Source organism: Talaromyces proteolyticus (genome assembly GCF_021365285.1).
Source record: "Talaromyces proteolyticus strain PMI_201 chromosome Unknown BGW36scaffold_7, whole genome shotgun sequence".
NCBI lineage: Eukaryota > Fungi > Ascomycota > Eurotiomycetes > Eurotiales > Trichocomaceae > Talaromyces > Talaromyces proteolyticus.
The window spans coordinates 1,515,001-1,531,265 of record NW_025764283.1 but is presented as its reverse complement, the minus strand read 5'-3'; the positions used below and the strand labels follow the sequence as shown (position 1 = coordinate 1,531,265).

Below are 16,265 nucleotides of genomic sequence, written 5' to 3'. Positions count from 1 at the left end.
ACTCAAAAAGTAGATCAATACTGTGGCTGATCTGTGAAAGCTTGTATCGTTGTTTTACAATACAGGACAAGTATTTGGTCAAAGCAACTGTGGTTACAGTAGACTTGTGATGAGTCAAAATGCGACCGACATGGGATGTAAGTGATAGTGCGGAAAATGCAAAGCTCGAAGGCGGCCTAAGTATGCCTATCGGATGCCCCTTCGGTGATAATCCGGAAGGTCTATGAATGCTTAGCGCGATGTTGGAGTCAAGGCCCACATCGAAAACCAATCAATAGCAAAAGGAGGTTATCTAGTGATCTACATAACAAAGGAAGATATCATGCAACCAACCATTTATACTCTAATTTTAACTTCCGTTGGATCTAATGAAATTGTTGCGACGCTTTGCCATAGTAAAACAAACATGATTGTAGAGCATGTTCCCATATTAGCTGTTTCCTCTTCAAAACACAGAAAATCGAATTAAGCATGTTTCATAAGGCTTATTGCTATCACTATTCTCTGGTGTCCTTACAGCATCTCCGACTTTCAATGAGACCATAGTGATCGTTGCCACACCGTTTTTTACGGACGACAGCGGTCACCGGCCATCTGTAATTAAACCGCGAGATAATAGACAGGGATCCTTCGTACAGACCAAACGTGAGGGCAGGGATTATTAGCTACAGCTACGGAACTATTACCAAGCCGTGAAACTAATAACTGACAATTGAACCTATCGGATGTTTACGAACGCCTAGTGCGAGTTGAACGCAAGTCATAGGCTGTACCCCCTCTCTTTGAAGAGCTGCGTTAAAGATTCAGCATCCGACCGTTGATTTATTATTTATTCATGTTTAACGACCTTACCCAGCTATAAGCTATGAGGTCTTGTTTCAGTAGGCGCTAGGGGTCTTATAGGGGCTAGCGGGGCCCCCAGCCTCCTTCCTAGGAGCCAAACGCGCGGGCGTTGCCTACCGATGGCAGGCCGCCCAGAGCTATCACCATTCCCCCTAGGGTCCCCCTAGGCCCCTCGCCTCCTCTATTACTTCCCACTCCCATCAATCGGCCCTCCGGGTCCCTTCAGCTGCTGAGGGCCCGCTAGCCTTGGCCTCCCGCAGCCGCCGCCACCGCCTGCAGTGGAGCAATAGGTGCGGCACGGTCTCTACATCCTCTAAGCACTCCCCACACTAGAGGGTGTCGCGCCTGCCGATTCGGTGCAGGTATGCCTCCAGCGGGGGCACGTCCGGTCATGAACTGATATAGGTGCCGTGCCTTGGCCGCCTCGGGGTCGATTGGAAGGGCCGGCTCAGCATATGGATGCCTGAGTAACGGACATGGATGCTTAAGACGGTTAGGGTTCGGGTTAGCATGTCGTGTGCCGTTAGCGGAATGTGCCCCACACATTTTATTTAACCGCGGCGTGCGGCTGTACATAGTCGATTTCACTCCTTATGCTGAGTATTCTAGTTGAATGATACCACATACTCAGCCACGTGCCGATCGTAACACAATATATAAGGCGAACCTGGTTATTTTGCTTTAATCTTTAATATACAGATTATAAAATGGAGATAGTGATAAGTTATTAGCTTTCTAATATTTCCTACTATCTACTTATTTAACAATAATCTAGTGCTGTTGATATTTATGAGCTTTTAAATTTATTATTTAAAGGCTGAGCTAAGTCTAGAACTAAAGGCCTTAGAAGCCAATGATCAAAAGCCATTTATCATCCAAAGCTTGGTTTGTTTCCCAGGCTATACGTAATCAGTCTAACTCATCAATCACATGTCGTGAGGCATGCTCCATGAGATTTGAAAATATCTTATCCCCTCCTTGTTTCTCAGCTCGGCAACAGAATATTGTTGGGGCTCAGAGATACGTCATTGTGAGACAAAGCAGGAGATCTAAAATTTGAGATCAGATATATTGGGTCTTTTGAAAGGAATAAGTAGCATTCATCTAATATAATAAAGGCCTAGATTTCTAAATTAGCCCTTATTATATTATGGAAAGGGGTTCTAGTATGAACATATCACTGACATTTATTGGATAGGTTATATGAATGGATATTAGCTAATATAATATTCAGGGCCAGATAATAATCCTTGCTTGATCTTTATGGATCTAGATTATAATGATAAAAGAGAGCTATTTGTCTCATTGATAGTCATATTAATTATACCAACTCGTAGATAGTGGTGGATTATGAATATTATGGGTTGTCTGGTTAAAAAATCCCCATGAATAATTGCTTACTGAAGACTCTGACCGATATCTTGAAATGACCATATACTTGCTATCGTAGGCATAGAAGAGTAAATACCAAAATTTTGACTGTTGAAAATAAAATAAGTCTTATGGGTTGATTAATTGATCACACATGGCGGTGACGTTTGACCGTTCAACAACCACGCTGTCAAGCTGAGGATGAAATGAGGTGGCGGCTGGACGAGGGTTGGAACGGGGGCGAAGAGCAAAAAAGGGTCATGCGTCAAGATTGAGGCGATGCTTAGGAAAAGGGGCCAAGGGACCACCTGGGGCATGCTCAGCGCGATCCTGGAGCCAGGTTGAGCATAAAGCGGCGACATGCTGGGCAGTCTAGCGTCACACATATTTGTTCTATAGGTCTTAAGACCTCTTGAAGTATGGTCATTAGTAGCTTAGGCAAAATCAATTAATATGGGCTAGATTTCTTAGCCATGACTTGGTTATCTTGCTTATGCCCGGTATATATTCGATGTAGTAGTGGTATTGTGAGTATTTTATTGAAAATAGGGCTTTTGTCCCGCAGGTTTTGAAAACGACAATCCTGTAGGCTTTCCTCTCTCATCGCAAGCGATCACGAAACCCATTCAATCTTTATTGTCAAATCATACATCGAAATATCAAATATTTGCACGGTTAGCCATACGATAGCTTGTAGAGATAAAACAACCCAGGGTAAGCATAAACAATTTATCACATATGAAGACCCTTTAGGAAACCAAAAGTTTGCCAGAAACAAAGCTTAAACTTGTAATGCCTGGCAGAAATTGGAATACTCTTTCTTTATTCGTATTTGAACCGGTATCCCCTTTTGTCATTTACGTAAAGCCTCGAGCTCCCACGAACTCTTAAAACGGCCGTTTTAATAGAGCGTTGACATATTACATGTAAAAGGTACTTTCCTCTCCTCCAAAAACCTTTGATACACATCACTACCATGACAAAGTCTAGAACTAATAAGCGTGATACTAATGGGCTTTAAAATCGTTCCATCTGAAATAAGACGTCTACAGCATTCCTCAACTCACCATGGACATTTTGACTAAACCTTTGCAAACTTTCACCTAGTAGTGGGCAGGTCTTTGTACTCGCTATCCTCCAGGTATCGTCGAGGTCTCCTTGTCATTTTTGCCCAGGTAGTCGTCCTTCTCCTACCAGCAGCAGATTACCAACTCCTTAACGTCTGTCCCGAATGGTCAGCTCGATGGAAAATCCAAGCTCCATACCACCAACCCAATCGCCTCCAACTAATTGACAGCGTCATCACCGGCCTCACCAAGCATGTACTCCTGATCAATGTCCACATTATCCTAATGGAAGTCTTGGAATATCAAATTCCCATATTTGTTGCCTTCGGCGACAGAAATCATACTACACATTCTCGCGGGAATGCTCCTTCGTGAATTTTTGTTTGATTATGTTCACCGCATCCCAGTTCACCCAAACGTACTTGTCTTTGAGGAATTTAGCTTCGTCAGAAGCTAGCCACAGATAGAACTGGCCCGGGAGGTCCGCTGTGTTTTTATAATACTATTAGCAATGAACGAAAACACAACAAAAGGCTCAGATTGAGACTTACGGGAATCCCGAACCTCCCCCATATGTCCATTGTGGTCTGATGTCACCCATCCTGGCTGTATATTAACCACACGAACATGCGAATTCTCCGCAGCAAAATACTCCATCTCTTTCAAAGTAGCCGCTTTACTGACTGCGTATGCTGGAATACCCGGGACTGGAGTTATAGTCGCCACACAGGAAGAGGTATTAAGCACCACGGCATCAGGACCAGCAACCGGAAGAAATGCCTGGAAGGCATTGAACACACTGCGGATTCCCTCACTCACGCCGAACAGAAACAAGTCCACATTGTAGGGGGTAATCGGGCCCGGCTGCTGCAGTATACCGGCATTCGACACGAAGACATCAATTTTGCCGACCTTTGCAACGATCGATTGGATAGCGGCGTCAATCTGGCTTTTGACAAGAAAATCGGCAGCCTCAGAGATGACTTTAGTGGTTCCATTTGGTAGGATTGCACCCTGAATATTCTCCGCACCGCGCTTGAGCTTGTCGGCGCTTCTTCCCACTATCGAAACCGACTTGGCGCCTGCTTTGGCGAATGCGACGGCAACAGCATTCCCGATTCCACTGCCACCGCCCGTGACAACTACGTTCTTGCCGGCAGCAGAGAGCTCGGGGCGAGATGGGTCAATGAAGGGGTATGGCTTGGAGTGCCAGGTTTTGGTAAAAGAAACAGGCTCAGGCAAGGACATTGTGGTGATCTGTGCTGAGCAGGAGATCCAGCAAAATGATAAATTTTGGAAAGCGGTTTTAAAATGAGGAATATAATATTGGAGAGAGATTGTTTCTGAATGCTTGCTTGATTCCAGGTTTCACAAAAGCAGACCTGTTGCTCTATTTATACATTTTGCGTGAGAGATCTTTGTCTTCAGACATTGCTTTGCTCATAACAGGACTTATGACAAGGCATTTGTAATTACATAATTGTGCGAAGCAATAGATGTCGAATAAATACGACGGAGGGTATAGAATGCAAATTAATAGCTGGTGAACCGAATCGTCTCATAGATAGCTAGATCCACACGTAGGAAATTATTAAGCGACGAATACGATTCATGGCCAGAAATTTATACTAATATAATTCTGCGAAGCAATAGATGTCGAATAAATACGACAGGGGGTATAGAATGAAAGGAATGGCTGATCACGTGTAACTGCAGTGAATTTATTGATCTCATAGACAACCACCCACTGAATTAGTATTAAGCAACGAATACGACACAGGGAAAGGTTGATTTTAGCGTCAGAAATAATACATATGTTCGACATATTGATCCTATTCAGTTTCAGCTGCAAGAGTTGGGCGACATCAACATTTATCATTTCACGGTGAATTTTTTAGACAAATCTTTACAATCCGTTTGGATGGCTACTTTAAATTGTTAATAAAACGTGGAACAAGGACTGGGCAAGTTATTGACAATCTGGCAGATTGAAAGCGGCTTAGGGTTTCTGATCAATTATCTTGCCTGTTTCAGGTTAGCGCAATGGATGCGGAGTGGCATCTTCAGCTAATCCCGATCGGGCACAAGCTGTGGCTTGCCTCGGGTTTTTCAGGTCAGCTGGCCGCGATGTCAGCGGCTTGATTGGCTCTGGTGGTGCAGTGCACGCAGACCGCTTATTTCTCCCTGGCCCCCGATCCTGCACGACACACGTGACTCATCCATGGCGGCAGCAAGGAGCCAGCAGGGGGCGTAGACGAACAAACAGCCAAATTGAATGCCGATTCGCCGCCTGATTATCCAGCAATCCAGCGGACTGGCCATAATGAAATGAAGGGGCATCGAACATGGCGTTCCTGCTCTGCCGAGTATTCCACATCCTTCGATCCAGGGACCAGGAGGCACAAGCAGGAGGCGCAGGAACGGGCTGCAGAGGCTCAGCGGCACCCTAGGGAGCATATCAGCATCTAATTGTAGCCAAGTCTAAGCCAAGCTCATGATCGATCATAGACTGCGGCTGCCGCGATTGGTGGCGGCTGCCATCGTTTGTTCTGATTAGCAAATGAAATCGATCAATTATTTATTATTATCAACTGAACAGTTACCGATGGAGTACGACACAGCCTACACAGGAATTCTCCGTCATCGGCATTCGGCATTCCCGTTTAGCACTAGACAGCCCTGCCACTGTGTTCTGCCTCCAACTTCTCACTAGCATTCTAGCGCTAGTCGGGGGCTCAAGGGCCAGTAGAATCTTCAACCCGACGTCAATGCGTGCTACTTACGATACAGCAGCTACAGTAGTCTATCACGAACATTCGAGTCGCCCTGAAGGCTGGTTGGATCAACGTCATGGCTGACGACAAGCAACCCTGCCGCCGCTTGAGGCCGGCTCAAAAATATGTGTTTCGGTTATTGGCTGTCGGATGAATACGGGTCCACTTAGTGCCCACAGTGACATAATGTCATTGGTAGTGAGGGAACTCCACGACAGCCTAGAGGACGCCGGTGTTTGGTTGGCCTCTGCACTTGCTACTAGTGCATCCCTACTGCGTTATTCATTGGTCATTTATGCTCAAAAGTGGACTATATCGTATCGTGGCGGTACAGGTATATTACGCATAGCCAAGGCACGATGCGACGCCAGCCAGCCAGTAGGGTGGAACCAAACCACAGGCTGGTGTAATTGCAGGCAATATAATACCGTCCTTGCGCCGCATCGCCGCTCCCATTCGCCGCAGTCGGACTGCATGCCCCATTGTTTCCAGTGGGCCATGTGGGCCCGCTGGCTTTTGCCTCTCGGACTTTCTTGGCGCGGGCTCACGATGGCTTCCCCCAATAAGTCGCTCCCTCCTGCGCTCTCAACCGTCTGTCCCGCCATCGACTATTTTTGACTCTTCATCCATCCCGCACAACCCGCCTCCGTCTCCTACGCTTATTCTCATTCTCTGCCTTGTAATTCATTCCATACCACTCTCCCCATAATTCACTCTTCTGTCACTACTACAACCACTCGATCTCTCCCTTCTCTTCGACTCCAATCGACTCTCGCCTTGTTTTGTTTTGTGCTTGTCCCATTGTACCAAACAAACACCCAACACAACAACAGCCATGGCATCCACATACTTCTACAATCACCACCACCAGCAACAGCAGCAGCAGACGCATGCCGCCAACGCTCACCTGCAGTCAAACAACCACCACGGCGGTCGGCGGCGAGGGCCTCGCATGGCTTCTCAGAACACCCAGAGGCAGTTCCGCGGTGTGAAGAGCATGAGGGAATTGGCCGAGGCTCCCACAGTCACAGCTTTCCGTCTGCGCTTCGAAGCTGGCCGCTCTTTTGACTTGGATGATGATCTGGAATTCTGCCCCAACTTGCTTACAGAAGACGATGTTTGTTGAGCCCAACATCCCTCCCTTCCTCTATGGGGATATTCCTACACCAGGAGCCTGATGATTTGATCTCCGTACTGACTGCAAACGCAGCTGCATTCAATCCATTCGTCGGTCTCGGATCGCTCGTCTCTCTCGAGCGGATCTCCTGACTCATCGCCTCTGCAGCACCAGATCCAGCCAGCTCAACAGGTGACGCCAAGCGTTTCGCTCTCTCCTGGCCCGTCAACAACATCATATGTCAACAACGTTGCCGCGGCCGCGATTAATAATAATATTAATGCCATGCACTTCCAGCAGCCTGCTGCTTCCCGTACCCGGAAAGTCATTCCTATCGTTAACCCTCAGACGGGGGTCACCTTGTCCAGCCCTCCGACGTCCATTAACCCAGGTATGGTGCAGAGCCAGCGACGGTGGTAAACCACTGCAAAGGTTGTTCCAGAAACCAGTACATATTCTTTCATCATGAGGCATGCCTTTGTGTATCTTGCGTTTCAATCGTCGCTGGCGTCCTCATCTACACCATCCTGGGTTTATTCTCTCTCTGGTCTCGACGACTACCCTCTTTTGCGACCTCTTTGGAAAAGAAAAATCCGCATCGAAATTGTATATATTTTTTATTTGATGACGACAAGAATATTCTTCTCTTTTAGACCTCGGATGGTTTTGCAGAGCGAGACAAAAAAAAATTTGATTGTCAGCGACAGCGCAAGCGTTTATAGCATTTCGACATTTTTTTAAGTTTGGTGCCGGTGTCTTGAAGTTTTCTGTTTCGGGAGGGATGGATATATACCAAAAACTCGTTTGTTTCGGCCTGGCGCACGACTGCTGCTATGGTGTATAGAAAGCCCGGTGGTGTCTGCCATTATGTTTAATATCACAGCGCATGCCTCAGTGTTGGGAGTTTTTTCGTTTGATTACTTGGGTTCTGGCAACTTTTGATATGTGGGACGTCACTTCTACGATATTCTATTCCTCTCATGTCGTCATTTTACCTGTGTTTATTTTTCATTATCATTGCTGGTTTGCTAGGCGGAATGGTTTTCTGTGGAATGTTTCTTTGTGATTTCCCTCGGGGACTAGACGTTGGAAACGATACAAATGTCTGCATTGTTGGGTTGTGAATTTTTTTCAGCATACTGTCTCGATATCTGGGCATCAGGCCAGCCCTAACTTTTTACTTTTATTTCGCTTCATGTCTTTATCTACACGGATATCCATTGGTTTGGGATGGCGGTTGGGGTGACATGGATTGTTGGGTGAAGCAGGGCCACAGGCCTTTGGTCTGCGTGGAGAGGAGTTCACTGGGTTCAGTCATATACCGATATATCATAGCTGTTGTTTACTATCATGTATTGCATTGTCTCTTACCTTCGCTATTTTCTTTCTTTCCGTTTGCATTCCGTGTTGATAGTGTCGACCGTCGAACATAAATCGATTTCATACCTCATTTCGCCTTACCAGTCCATACAGTAGAAACCAACTTGATATACCTATAACTAATATAATAATTAGCCCATCAATCGATTACTAACGTGATGTCGCGGCGGTGATTGGTAGGTGGCGTGTATGACGTCAAAGCGACGACGTTGGCTGCAGCCGTTAAAGAGCACAGAGATCACGCAACGAATGCATTGCAGTAAATTCATCTATTTCAACTACATATAGGTACATTTCAAGTTCGTTTTGATTGTCTGGTTATATCTACTACTCTTGCCACGAGTCGATTTGACCGAAGCTGAGCAAGTCAGTCATCACAGCCCTTTACAAAAAGCGATATGGTATATATATATATACTGAGCAAAGGCTAGCCTGACATCGTTATTCAACTATCCAGACCACTCCAACCTCGTCTCTGAGCCTAATAATCGAACATATGAATCAAAACCTCTCTTATTAGCATTAATTTTTCTTAAAAAAATGGCCGCCCTCCCAACTCTCCGCCGACAAGCAGCATCGCTACTCCGTCCACTTACCTCATCTACAACGGCGCCAGCAGGCAAAGCAATCCCCCCACCTCTGACATCCGCATTTTCAACCTCGGCGGCACAGAATGCGCTCAAAGAAGGGGATACGAGTATGTACATACCATGCCACTATCAATTGTCATGTTGTGCTTCAAATTGTTACATGTCGCCCGGGGTATTCTGGACTGTGCTAACGCCTGGGTTTTATGGTACAGACAGAGATAATGTCAACGAAGAGTACGAACGGCTGAAAGAGCAGAGTCTGAGTGAGGCGAAACAGGGCAAGAGGTACTGGAAACAGGAGCTGGCGAGTGAGAGTGAGGCCGGCGTTAAGGCGGATCGGGGGGAGACTGGGGCGAGTCAAGATGATGTGGAGGTTTGGAAGGAGGAGAAGAGGGAGGAGAAGGTTGTTAAGGGGAAAAAGTGATGGGGTGAGTTGGGAATCCGATAATTGAGTATGAGGGGTGGATGAGATCGGACAGCTAGCTTGATATTTGAAGGAGTGCTTGGTTGTGATACGGTAATAACATCAATTGATCATTCCATTCCCAACGCCAGGCATATTCGTCAATAAGTATATGAAATGTAAACATATGAAATGCAGCTTGATGCAACTCGGTCCCAAACAGTCACTGAGGACTGAGCAAAGAAAGAAAACTACTTGAGAATCACTATCAGGATAACCAACACAATAATCAACCCAACAATCGTCATAAGACTCCAGTTATCTCCGGCCTTCCGCCGGATCTTGTCTAACCTACGACGAGCAGTGTCGATCCGTCCCTGATGACGGTCGACATGGTTGTCGACATCGTCTAACAGCGCGACCTGGCCTTCGAGTTCATCGCCGATCTGAATACTTAGCTGGTGCTGGCGTCCAATCGACTCCCCTAGCTGGTCAAGGTGTGAGTCCTGCTCTTGCAGGACCTGCTGGTGATGCTCATGGATCTGCTGATTGCTCAATTCGCTGGCGTCAAACTGATTATTGGGCGAAGGGTCATCGCGGTATGGCTGAAGTAGTGCAGCTCGATTCGCTTCGTATTCTTCATCGGTATGATCGGAATCCGTGAATCGCACGGACTTGGATACGGGATGTTGGGGGACAGGCTGCTGCAGGTTGCTTCCACGAGTGGCATGGGCAAAGTCCGGCCCTAGAGACGGGTCGTTGGGTTGTAGTGTAGCATCGCTGGGCCCGTTCTCACCGTAAAAATGGGACGCGAGATCGTCGTATTGGGTGCGTAGATTCGTGATCTGGTCCTGTGCATCGGCGTCTAGATTACTATCATTCTCCAGCCCTTCCAGCCCATCGCGTAACGACTCGAGCGACCTTGAAATCTCCCCGTCTTGTGTGTTTGGCTCCAAGTCCAGCGAGATCGCTCGTTGTCGCTCGAGGAGGGAGAGCTTGATGTGGTCTGCAAGGAGGAATAGCTGAGACGGATTGGTCATGTTGGATGCTTTGTTGCGAGCAGATGATCTATTTGCAGATGTAACGATGCGGTTGGTTTTCGGAGATGTGGTGCCGAGGAATGCTGGGATGGACCAGGCCGATAGAGATGCAAGTAATGCTACTAAGCCAATTGTTCGCAGGCTGAAGGCTGTTAGATCTGAAACGAGGCCGGATTGTGCACTGCAGGCTGCCGCGATCTCTGTGGCTTAGCAGGGTGGCTAAGGAATGGAGAGAATTTCGGTGGGAGTTCTGGAAAAATCGCGTTTGGAATGCGAGTCCGACGAGGGCGATGAGTGCGACTGCAGGAATTTGTCGTCGTCGTCGTCGTCGTCGTTGTTGAATGAGAGTGTTCTGGAGGTGTATGGGGACTGACGCCTGCACTGGACGCTGGATCCGGGCATGCGCGGGAATGCTGCGTCCCGATTCGCGGGCGGCTGTGGCAGGAGGCTAGCCAGGATTCCGAGCCTAGTACTACATACAGTATTACGCTCGATGACTGCTCTTGCTCTGGTTGCTATTTGGAATCACTACTCCTCTATACGTCCATCCCTGATTTGCACCGCACACCCCTTTCTGCTCTCCCGGATGTGTCTTAAGATCTGCACCTGAAAAAGAAAGGTGCTTGCATCGTTTCAGTTACCGGCCCACCGTCGCTCCGACCATTCTCGTCCAGGTCTCAAGCTCGGCAATCCCAGTGGTACCGATCGGTCTCCCAGCCAGACCATATCTGTGTAACAGCACGCAGCTTGAAAAGGGGTGAGAGTATATAAGGACAGGCCGCCCATGTGCCTATTACCATGGACACCAGCGAGCTGCTCAATCCCTTGGAATCGATGGATCCAAACCGCGGGGTAGAGGAGGTCGTCGACCTCCGGGCATTGGAGTATGTCTCCAAATACGATGAACATCTGATGTGCCCGATATGCCACTGTCCGTTCGTCAGACCGTTACGACTGCAATGCGACCACGTCTTTTGTCAGAAGTGTTTGAATGATGCTATCACATCTGCAAACTCCGATCCACGCAACTTCCGCTGCCCGTCGTGTCGTTCTCGAGCAAGCGAGATCTTCGGTAACGTGCCGCGCATATTAATCAACATGTGTGATGATGTCCAAGTACGATGCCCGTATTCGGGCGAGGGATGTAAGGAGGTCATGTCTCGAGGACATGTGCAGTTGCATGTGGATAAGCACTGCGACTACAGGTTGCTGGAATGTCCAAGCTTGACATGTACACAGAAGACACGCAAGAAAAACATGACAGCCGAAAGGAAGTGTATGCATATGGTTCTGCGATGTGAAGCGTGCGAGGAGGGCGTGATGGAGCAGGACTTGGAAGTGGGTTCCCTATAAACGGGTCTGTCTCAATACCTGCTAACTGTTTTAATTTACAGGATCATCAGAATGAATTCTGTCCAAGCTTACGTACAAAATGCCCTGATTGTGATGCTTTGGTATTCCGCAGTGCTTTGGAAGAACACGTGGAGACTTGTCCAGAGGCTATACATCAGTGTCAAGCGTCCAAGTACGGCTGCAGCGCCAAGTTCAAACGCACCGAATTGACGGCACATGAACGGAGTTGCCCCTTGATTACTATGGGCCCGTATATTGAGGCACAAAACTCACGCATCGATTCGCTTGATATGGCGATCAGACAAGTACGCCAAAGAAATGAGATATTGGAAGACGGAATTGCAAACATTCGCTCAACCCTGATGGAGAGTGCTCGAATCAGGCCCGAAATCCGGGCTGACCAACAGGCATCTGCTGGGAATGAAGGCCCACTAGAGCCCCATTTGGGGGAGCTGGAAGATGTTGATCGATCATCCAACATGTCCTCGTCTACGGCGATGACATATCTTTTGTCCCTGCACGAATCTCTCCGCGAGGAGGTCTCTCAACTCTCGCATGCTATCACAGATCTCGATGCCCGGGCCAGCATGGCTATTCTGAACGAAAGTATGCGGATCAAGGAGGACATGGCGCATACGAGTGCTGCAATCAACACAATTCGCATGCAAATACACTGGCTTCTGAACCCGCGCTTGCAGCAGAGTCAACGACTTGGATCTGGCAGCGCAGCGGCCGGACCTAGCACAGGCCCAGTACGACCTGCGAATTCAGCAAGTGACATGCCGCCGCGGCGATTAAGCGATGGTGGCCGCGAGGGGACAAAATTATAGTTCTCTACTGGCTTACTGACGATGTCGTTGGTGTCATGATTTACGAATATACCCGCTGATTGCAGCAAACCGTATACTACTGCTATTACTACTGAGTAATGAGAATGAATGAATGAATGAATGAATGTATATACTCATATACAATATACACTGTACTATACTGGTACTATATAATATATGTAGAACCAATGATATCATCAGCACGTGACCCGCGCAGAATCTTCCCCGCCACGGCAGCCTCAGGCAGTAATTGGCCAAGGCGCGAGACTAGGCCCCAAGCAGCCCACAAGTTACAACTCGCTCTTCGTCGTCGAGCAAAAAGTGCAAGGCCTGACCATCAGTCGTGGAACTGGGTGACCTCAGTCATTTCTTGCATTTAGCGTTGTACATTGACACCACGATTGTTTCTTTTTTTTTTCCCGCGGCCCGACTTTTGCATATGCGAGCGCGGGGGTTCTTTTTTGTATACAGTTTTGATACAGCCCCGAGAGGAGAGCAGTCGCGAAGATGCCGCCAAAGAAGGTAGCAGACCAGCCGAAGAAGAAGAAGGCGAGTGTGGAAGATAAGGTAAGATAGCTATCCTTTTTCGTTTTGTTTCTGAGGACTGTCGACTGACTTGCGCTTATGACAGACTTTTGGTATGAAAAATGTACGTTTCATTTGAACACCACCAACCTGCCTACCCTACCCATTTGCAATTCAACAGGCAGCAAATATACCATGAAAGACCGGAGTATTGACATCTGATAAGAAAAAAGGAGGAGCCGCCCGCAAACAAATCGCCCAATTAGAAGCCCAAAGCAAGCACGGCAAGAACGCCGAGGAAAAGAAGAAAGAAGCCGAAAAGGAGAGGCGCCTGGCCGAGAAGGCCGCTGCCGAACAAGCCAAGAGAGAGACTGCAGAGCTCTTCAAGCCCGTTCAAGTACAAAAAGTGCCCTTTGGAGTCGATCCCAAGACTATTGTTTGCCAGTTTCACAAGCAAGGCCATTGCGAGAAGGGCAAGAAATGCAAATTCAGCCACGATCTCAGTATAGAGCGCAAGGCGGTTAAGAGGGACTTGTATTCTGACTCGAGAGATGCGGAAGCTGCCGCTGATACCAAGGATAAGGATACGATGGATCAGTGGGACGAGAACAAGCTCCGCGATGTGGTGCTGAGCAAGCACGGCAACCCACGGACGACTACTGAGAAGGTCTGCAAGCATTTTATCGAGGCGGTCGAGAATCAGAAATATGGTTGGTTCTGGACGTGTCCGAATGGGGGTGATAAGTGCATGTACCGACACGCGCTACCACCAGGGTTGGTTACTATTTTTTTACCCTAAAAAAAGAATTGGCAGTTCTGACAAGATCTCTAGATTTGTTCTTAAAACAAAGGAACAACGCGCCGCCGAGAAGGCCTTGATGGAAAAATCACCTCTCCACACCCTGACCCTAGAGGACTGGCTAGAGTCGGAACGACACAAGCTGACCGGAACACTGACGCCAGTGACACCCGAGTCGTTTGCAGAATGGAAGAAGAAACGCCTCGACAAAAAGGCCGCAGAGGAAGAAGCTCAAAAAGCGAAGGAGGCGACCGGTCGTATGCTTTTCGAATCTGGCAACTGGCGTCCTTCCGGCGACAGCGATGAGGAAGAGTCCGACGGGGACGACAACAACGAAGGTGCATGGAACCTGGAAGCTTTGCGTAAGGAAACCGAGCGCTTGCGTCAGCAGAAAGAAGAAGAACGATTAGCCTTGTTGCATGGAGAGCAGGGGGGAGGCTTCCAAGAGGTACAGGCTAATGGCTAAAAAGTTTTCTTGAAAGAATACATTTCCTTCTCCTTTTTATTCCACTTTGAGTTGCTATTTGACATGAGTATCATGAACCGGGGAATACCATACATTGCGATTTTTATAAGCCAGGTTAGAACATGGCGGTCATTTGCAAGGACAAAAAGACACTTTTTATAGGGACAGGATAAAGGCAATACAGCGCTGAGCATCTGTGAGCGGGTTGGGTTGCTTTTCTCATATCTACATAACATCAATTGATATATGTACAAGCCTGGTATCATGTCATCCTTAGCATATATCTACAGCGCAGCTCGTTCTGCAATAAGTCCTTCCCTCAGCATCAACGCTTTGACTTCCTCTGCCACCCCCCAGGACAACTCCACCCCCCTACCCCCAAGTCCGTACGCATGCACCACAGATTTACCCTCTTTCTTCTGGCCATGCATAGTATCCGGCGCAACCACATCAACCCTCTCAATCTCCACCCTCAACCCTCCTTCCCTAGCCGGCCTTCGTCCGACAATATCACGGATAACGTCGAATTCACCACCTTCCCCGCCCTCAAACGGGAACCATTTCGACGCATTCCGTAGCAGCGTTTCCCTGATTTCGGCACGTGCATGTGGATTCCAGTCACCCGGTTGCTTTGTGCCGCCAATGACAGTGCCTCCCATCAAAGGACGTGGGATGGCGAATGACCAAGTTCCGTCCGCGCCCTGCCGGGTTAAAGTGTATGAGATGGGGTTACGCACGAGACATGTTTGACCTGAAATACCTAAGTATGGGCACGAAAAAGAAGAATGAGAACAGGTGGACATACCTCTGATAATAAAACTCTTCTCATCATTAAACCCCATGCCAGAACAATTAACCACAGCCTTCACTACTCCCCCACCATCACTGGCGCCGAGCGCAAAAGCCTCGTCAATAGAAGCCAACGTATACTCTTTCACCACACCGCCCCCAAGAAGAAACTTCCTTAGGAGCCAGCCTAGATAAACAGGCGTATTGACACAATAAGTCCAATATGTAATTCCCAGCTTCACCTGTTCGTCCGCAAGCTCCTTTTGCGAGATACGTCGGAAAGACGGGCTGAGGTGTGCATATACAGAGCTATTCACGTCGAGCGCTACGTCCACGTACTCTGGAGAAGGGGATTCAAAATGCTCGATGCCCCGCATGAATTGTACGCCGGCGGAGATGTCCTCGGCTGCGATGCGTTCGAAGGTTTGGTATGTGTGCCGTGCCCATTGGGATTCTTGCTTTAGTTGTGCGGTTGTTCCAGGGACGGGGCGGTAGTGCCCACCAGCCCATGGGCTGGCGTAGTTGATGGACTCGGTGTGAGGGAGGTTTCGGGCGATGATCACGATGCGTTGCGAGGGGAGGAGGGTGGACTGAAGGAGGAGGGCCGCGGAGAGGCCAATGACGCCAGCACTGGTTTGGTTAAGGAGGGTTCATGAACATGGAGTAACTGAGGGGACAAGAATTGATCATACCCGATTACGACGATTGTTTCTGGGGGTATAGCTTTGGGCATGTTGGTGTATACCTAAGATGATGTCGAGGGTGTTCAGACGAGGCCGAGGTAGCGAGACACCAGGCTATGTATAGACGAGTGTAAAAATATTTCGATTCAGGCTGCCATCTCAATCATCCCAATCGCGCAGCCTGCTATGGCTCGTGACTCGCAAAGTTAATCGGAGTCATAATGTCAACTTTATA

The 16,265-nt window shown here is 48.1% G+C and overlaps 8 protein-coding genes across 8 annotated transcripts; 5 read left to right on the top strand and 3 right to left on the bottom strand.

The window, feature by feature from the left end:
- Positions 1-3,160: 3,160 nt before the first annotated feature.
- Positions 3,161-4,529, bottom strand: BGW36DRAFT_451897 (uncharacterized protein; the record flags this gene model as incomplete). Its single annotated transcript, XM_046221832.1, has 2 exons — positions 3,161-3,767; positions 3,833-4,529. The coding sequence occupies 2 exons, from the start codon at positions 4,527-4,529 to the stop codon at positions 3,625-3,627; spliced, it is 840 nt and encodes a 279-aa protein (XP_046071375.1). The 3' UTR covers positions 3,161-3,624.
- Positions 4,530-6,076: 1,547 nt separating this feature from the next.
- BGW36DRAFT_187272 (uncharacterized protein) lies at positions 6,077-6,782 on the top strand. The gene has a single exon (XM_046209760.1). It carries the CDS (start codon positions 6,206-6,208, stop codon positions 6,671-6,673), a length of 468 nt encoding a protein of 155 aa, XP_046071374.1. The 5' UTR covers positions 6,077-6,205; the 3' UTR covers positions 6,674-6,782.
- Positions 6,783-7,825, top strand: BGW36DRAFT_187278 (uncharacterized protein). The gene is made up of 2 exons (XM_046209761.1): positions 6,783-7,172; positions 7,266-7,825. The coding sequence occupies exons 1-2, from the start codon at positions 6,891-6,893 to the stop codon at positions 7,590-7,592; spliced, it is 609 nt and encodes a 202-aa protein (XP_046071373.1). The 5' UTR covers positions 6,783-6,890; the 3' UTR covers positions 7,593-7,825.
- A 969-nt stretch (positions 7,826-8,794) lies between these two features.
- BGW36DRAFT_187240 (uncharacterized protein) lies at positions 8,795-9,711 on the top strand. The gene is made up of 4 exons (XM_046209759.1): positions 8,795-8,918; positions 9,010-9,249; positions 9,355-9,509; positions 9,602-9,711. The coding sequence occupies exons 2-4, from the start codon at positions 9,093-9,095 to the stop codon at positions 9,623-9,625; spliced, it is 336 nt and encodes a 111-aa protein (XP_046071372.1). The 5' UTR covers positions 8,795-8,918; positions 9,010-9,092; the 3' UTR covers positions 9,626-9,711.
- Positions 9,712-9,796: 85 nt separating this feature from the next.
- BGW36DRAFT_397984 (putative SNARE complex subunit) lies at positions 9,797-10,585 on the bottom strand (the record flags this gene model as incomplete). Its single annotated transcript, XM_046218350.1, has 1 exon — positions 9,797-10,585. The coding sequence occupies one exon, from the start codon at positions 10,583-10,585 to the stop codon at positions 9,797-9,799; it is 789 nt and encodes a 262-aa protein (XP_046071371.1).
- Positions 10,586-11,289: 704 nt separating this feature from the next.
- On the top strand, positions 11,290-12,059 carry BGW36DRAFT_187212 (putative TRAF-like signal transducer). The gene has a single exon (XM_046209758.1). It carries the CDS (start codon positions 11,384-11,386, stop codon positions 11,936-11,938), a length of 555 nt encoding a protein of 184 aa, XP_046071370.1. The 5' UTR covers positions 11,290-11,383; the 3' UTR covers positions 11,939-12,059.
- A 1,216-nt stretch (positions 12,060-13,275) lies between these two features.
- BGW36DRAFT_360269 (uncharacterized protein) lies at positions 13,276-14,558 on the top strand (the record flags this gene model as incomplete). Its single annotated transcript, XM_046214158.1, has 4 exons — positions 13,276-13,335; positions 13,400-13,417; positions 13,496-14,067; positions 14,126-14,558. 4 exons carry the CDS (start codon positions 13,276-13,278, stop codon positions 14,556-14,558), a joined length of 1,083 nt encoding a protein of 360 aa, XP_046071369.1.
- A 142-nt stretch (positions 14,559-14,700) lies between these two features.
- On the bottom strand, positions 14,701-16,248 carry BGW36DRAFT_187083 (FAD dependent oxidoreductase superfamily). The gene is made up of 3 exons (XM_046209757.1): positions 16,040-16,248; positions 15,364-15,977; positions 14,701-15,309 (listed from the first exon to the last, which is right to left on the bottom strand). The coding sequence occupies exons 1-3, from the start codon at positions 16,078-16,080 to the stop codon at positions 14,843-14,845; spliced, it is 1,122 nt and encodes a 373-aa protein (XP_046071368.1). The 5' UTR covers positions 16,081-16,248; the 3' UTR covers positions 14,701-14,842.
- Between the last annotated feature and the right edge of the window lie 17 nt (positions 16,249-16,265).

What these genes read in the sequence shown, in the direction of transcription:
- BGW36DRAFT_187272 (XM_046209760.1), top strand. Translation starts at nt 6,206, where the DNA reads ATGAATACGGGTCCACTTAGTGCCCACAGTGACATAATGTCATTGGTA.
- BGW36DRAFT_187278 (XM_046209761.1), top strand. Translation starts at nt 6,891, where the DNA reads ATGGCATCCACATACTTCTACAATCACCACCACCAGCAACAGCAGCAG. An exon ending in ACTTGCTTACAGAAGACGAT is followed by an intron (nt 7,173 to 7,265) that starts GTTTGTTGAGCC and finishes CTGCAAACGCAG; the next exon opens with CTGCATTCAATCCATTCGTC.
- BGW36DRAFT_187240 (XM_046209759.1), top strand. Translation starts at nt 9,093, where the DNA reads ATGGCCGCCCTCCCAACTCTCCGCCGACAAGCAGCATCGCTACTCCGT. An exon ending in GCTCAAAGAAGGGGATACGA is followed by an intron (nt 9,250 to 9,354) that starts GTATGTACATAC and finishes TTTATGGTACAG; the next exon opens with ACAGAGATAATGTCAACGAA. An exon ending in CTGGGGCGAGTCAAGATGAT is followed by an intron (nt 9,510 to 9,601) that starts GTGGAGGTTTGG and finishes ATTGAGTATGAG; the next exon opens with GGGTGGATGAGATCGGACAG.
- BGW36DRAFT_187212 (XM_046209758.1), top strand. Translation starts at nt 11,384, where the DNA reads ATGGACACCAGCGAGCTGCTCAATCCCTTGGAATCGATGGATCCAAAC.
- BGW36DRAFT_187083 (XM_046209757.1), bottom strand. Translation starts at nt 16,080, where the DNA reads ATGCCCAAAGCTATACCCCCAGAAACAATCGTCGTAATCGG. An exon ending in GAAACAATCGTCGTAATCGG is followed by an intron (nt 15,978 to 16,039) that starts GTATGATCAATT and finishes TAACCAAACCAG; the next exon opens with TGCTGGCGTCATTGGCCTCT. An exon ending in GAAGAGTTTTATTATCAGAG is followed by an intron (nt 15,310 to 15,363) that starts GTATGTCCACCT and finishes TAGGTATTTCAG; the next exon opens with GTCAAACATGTCTCGTGCGT.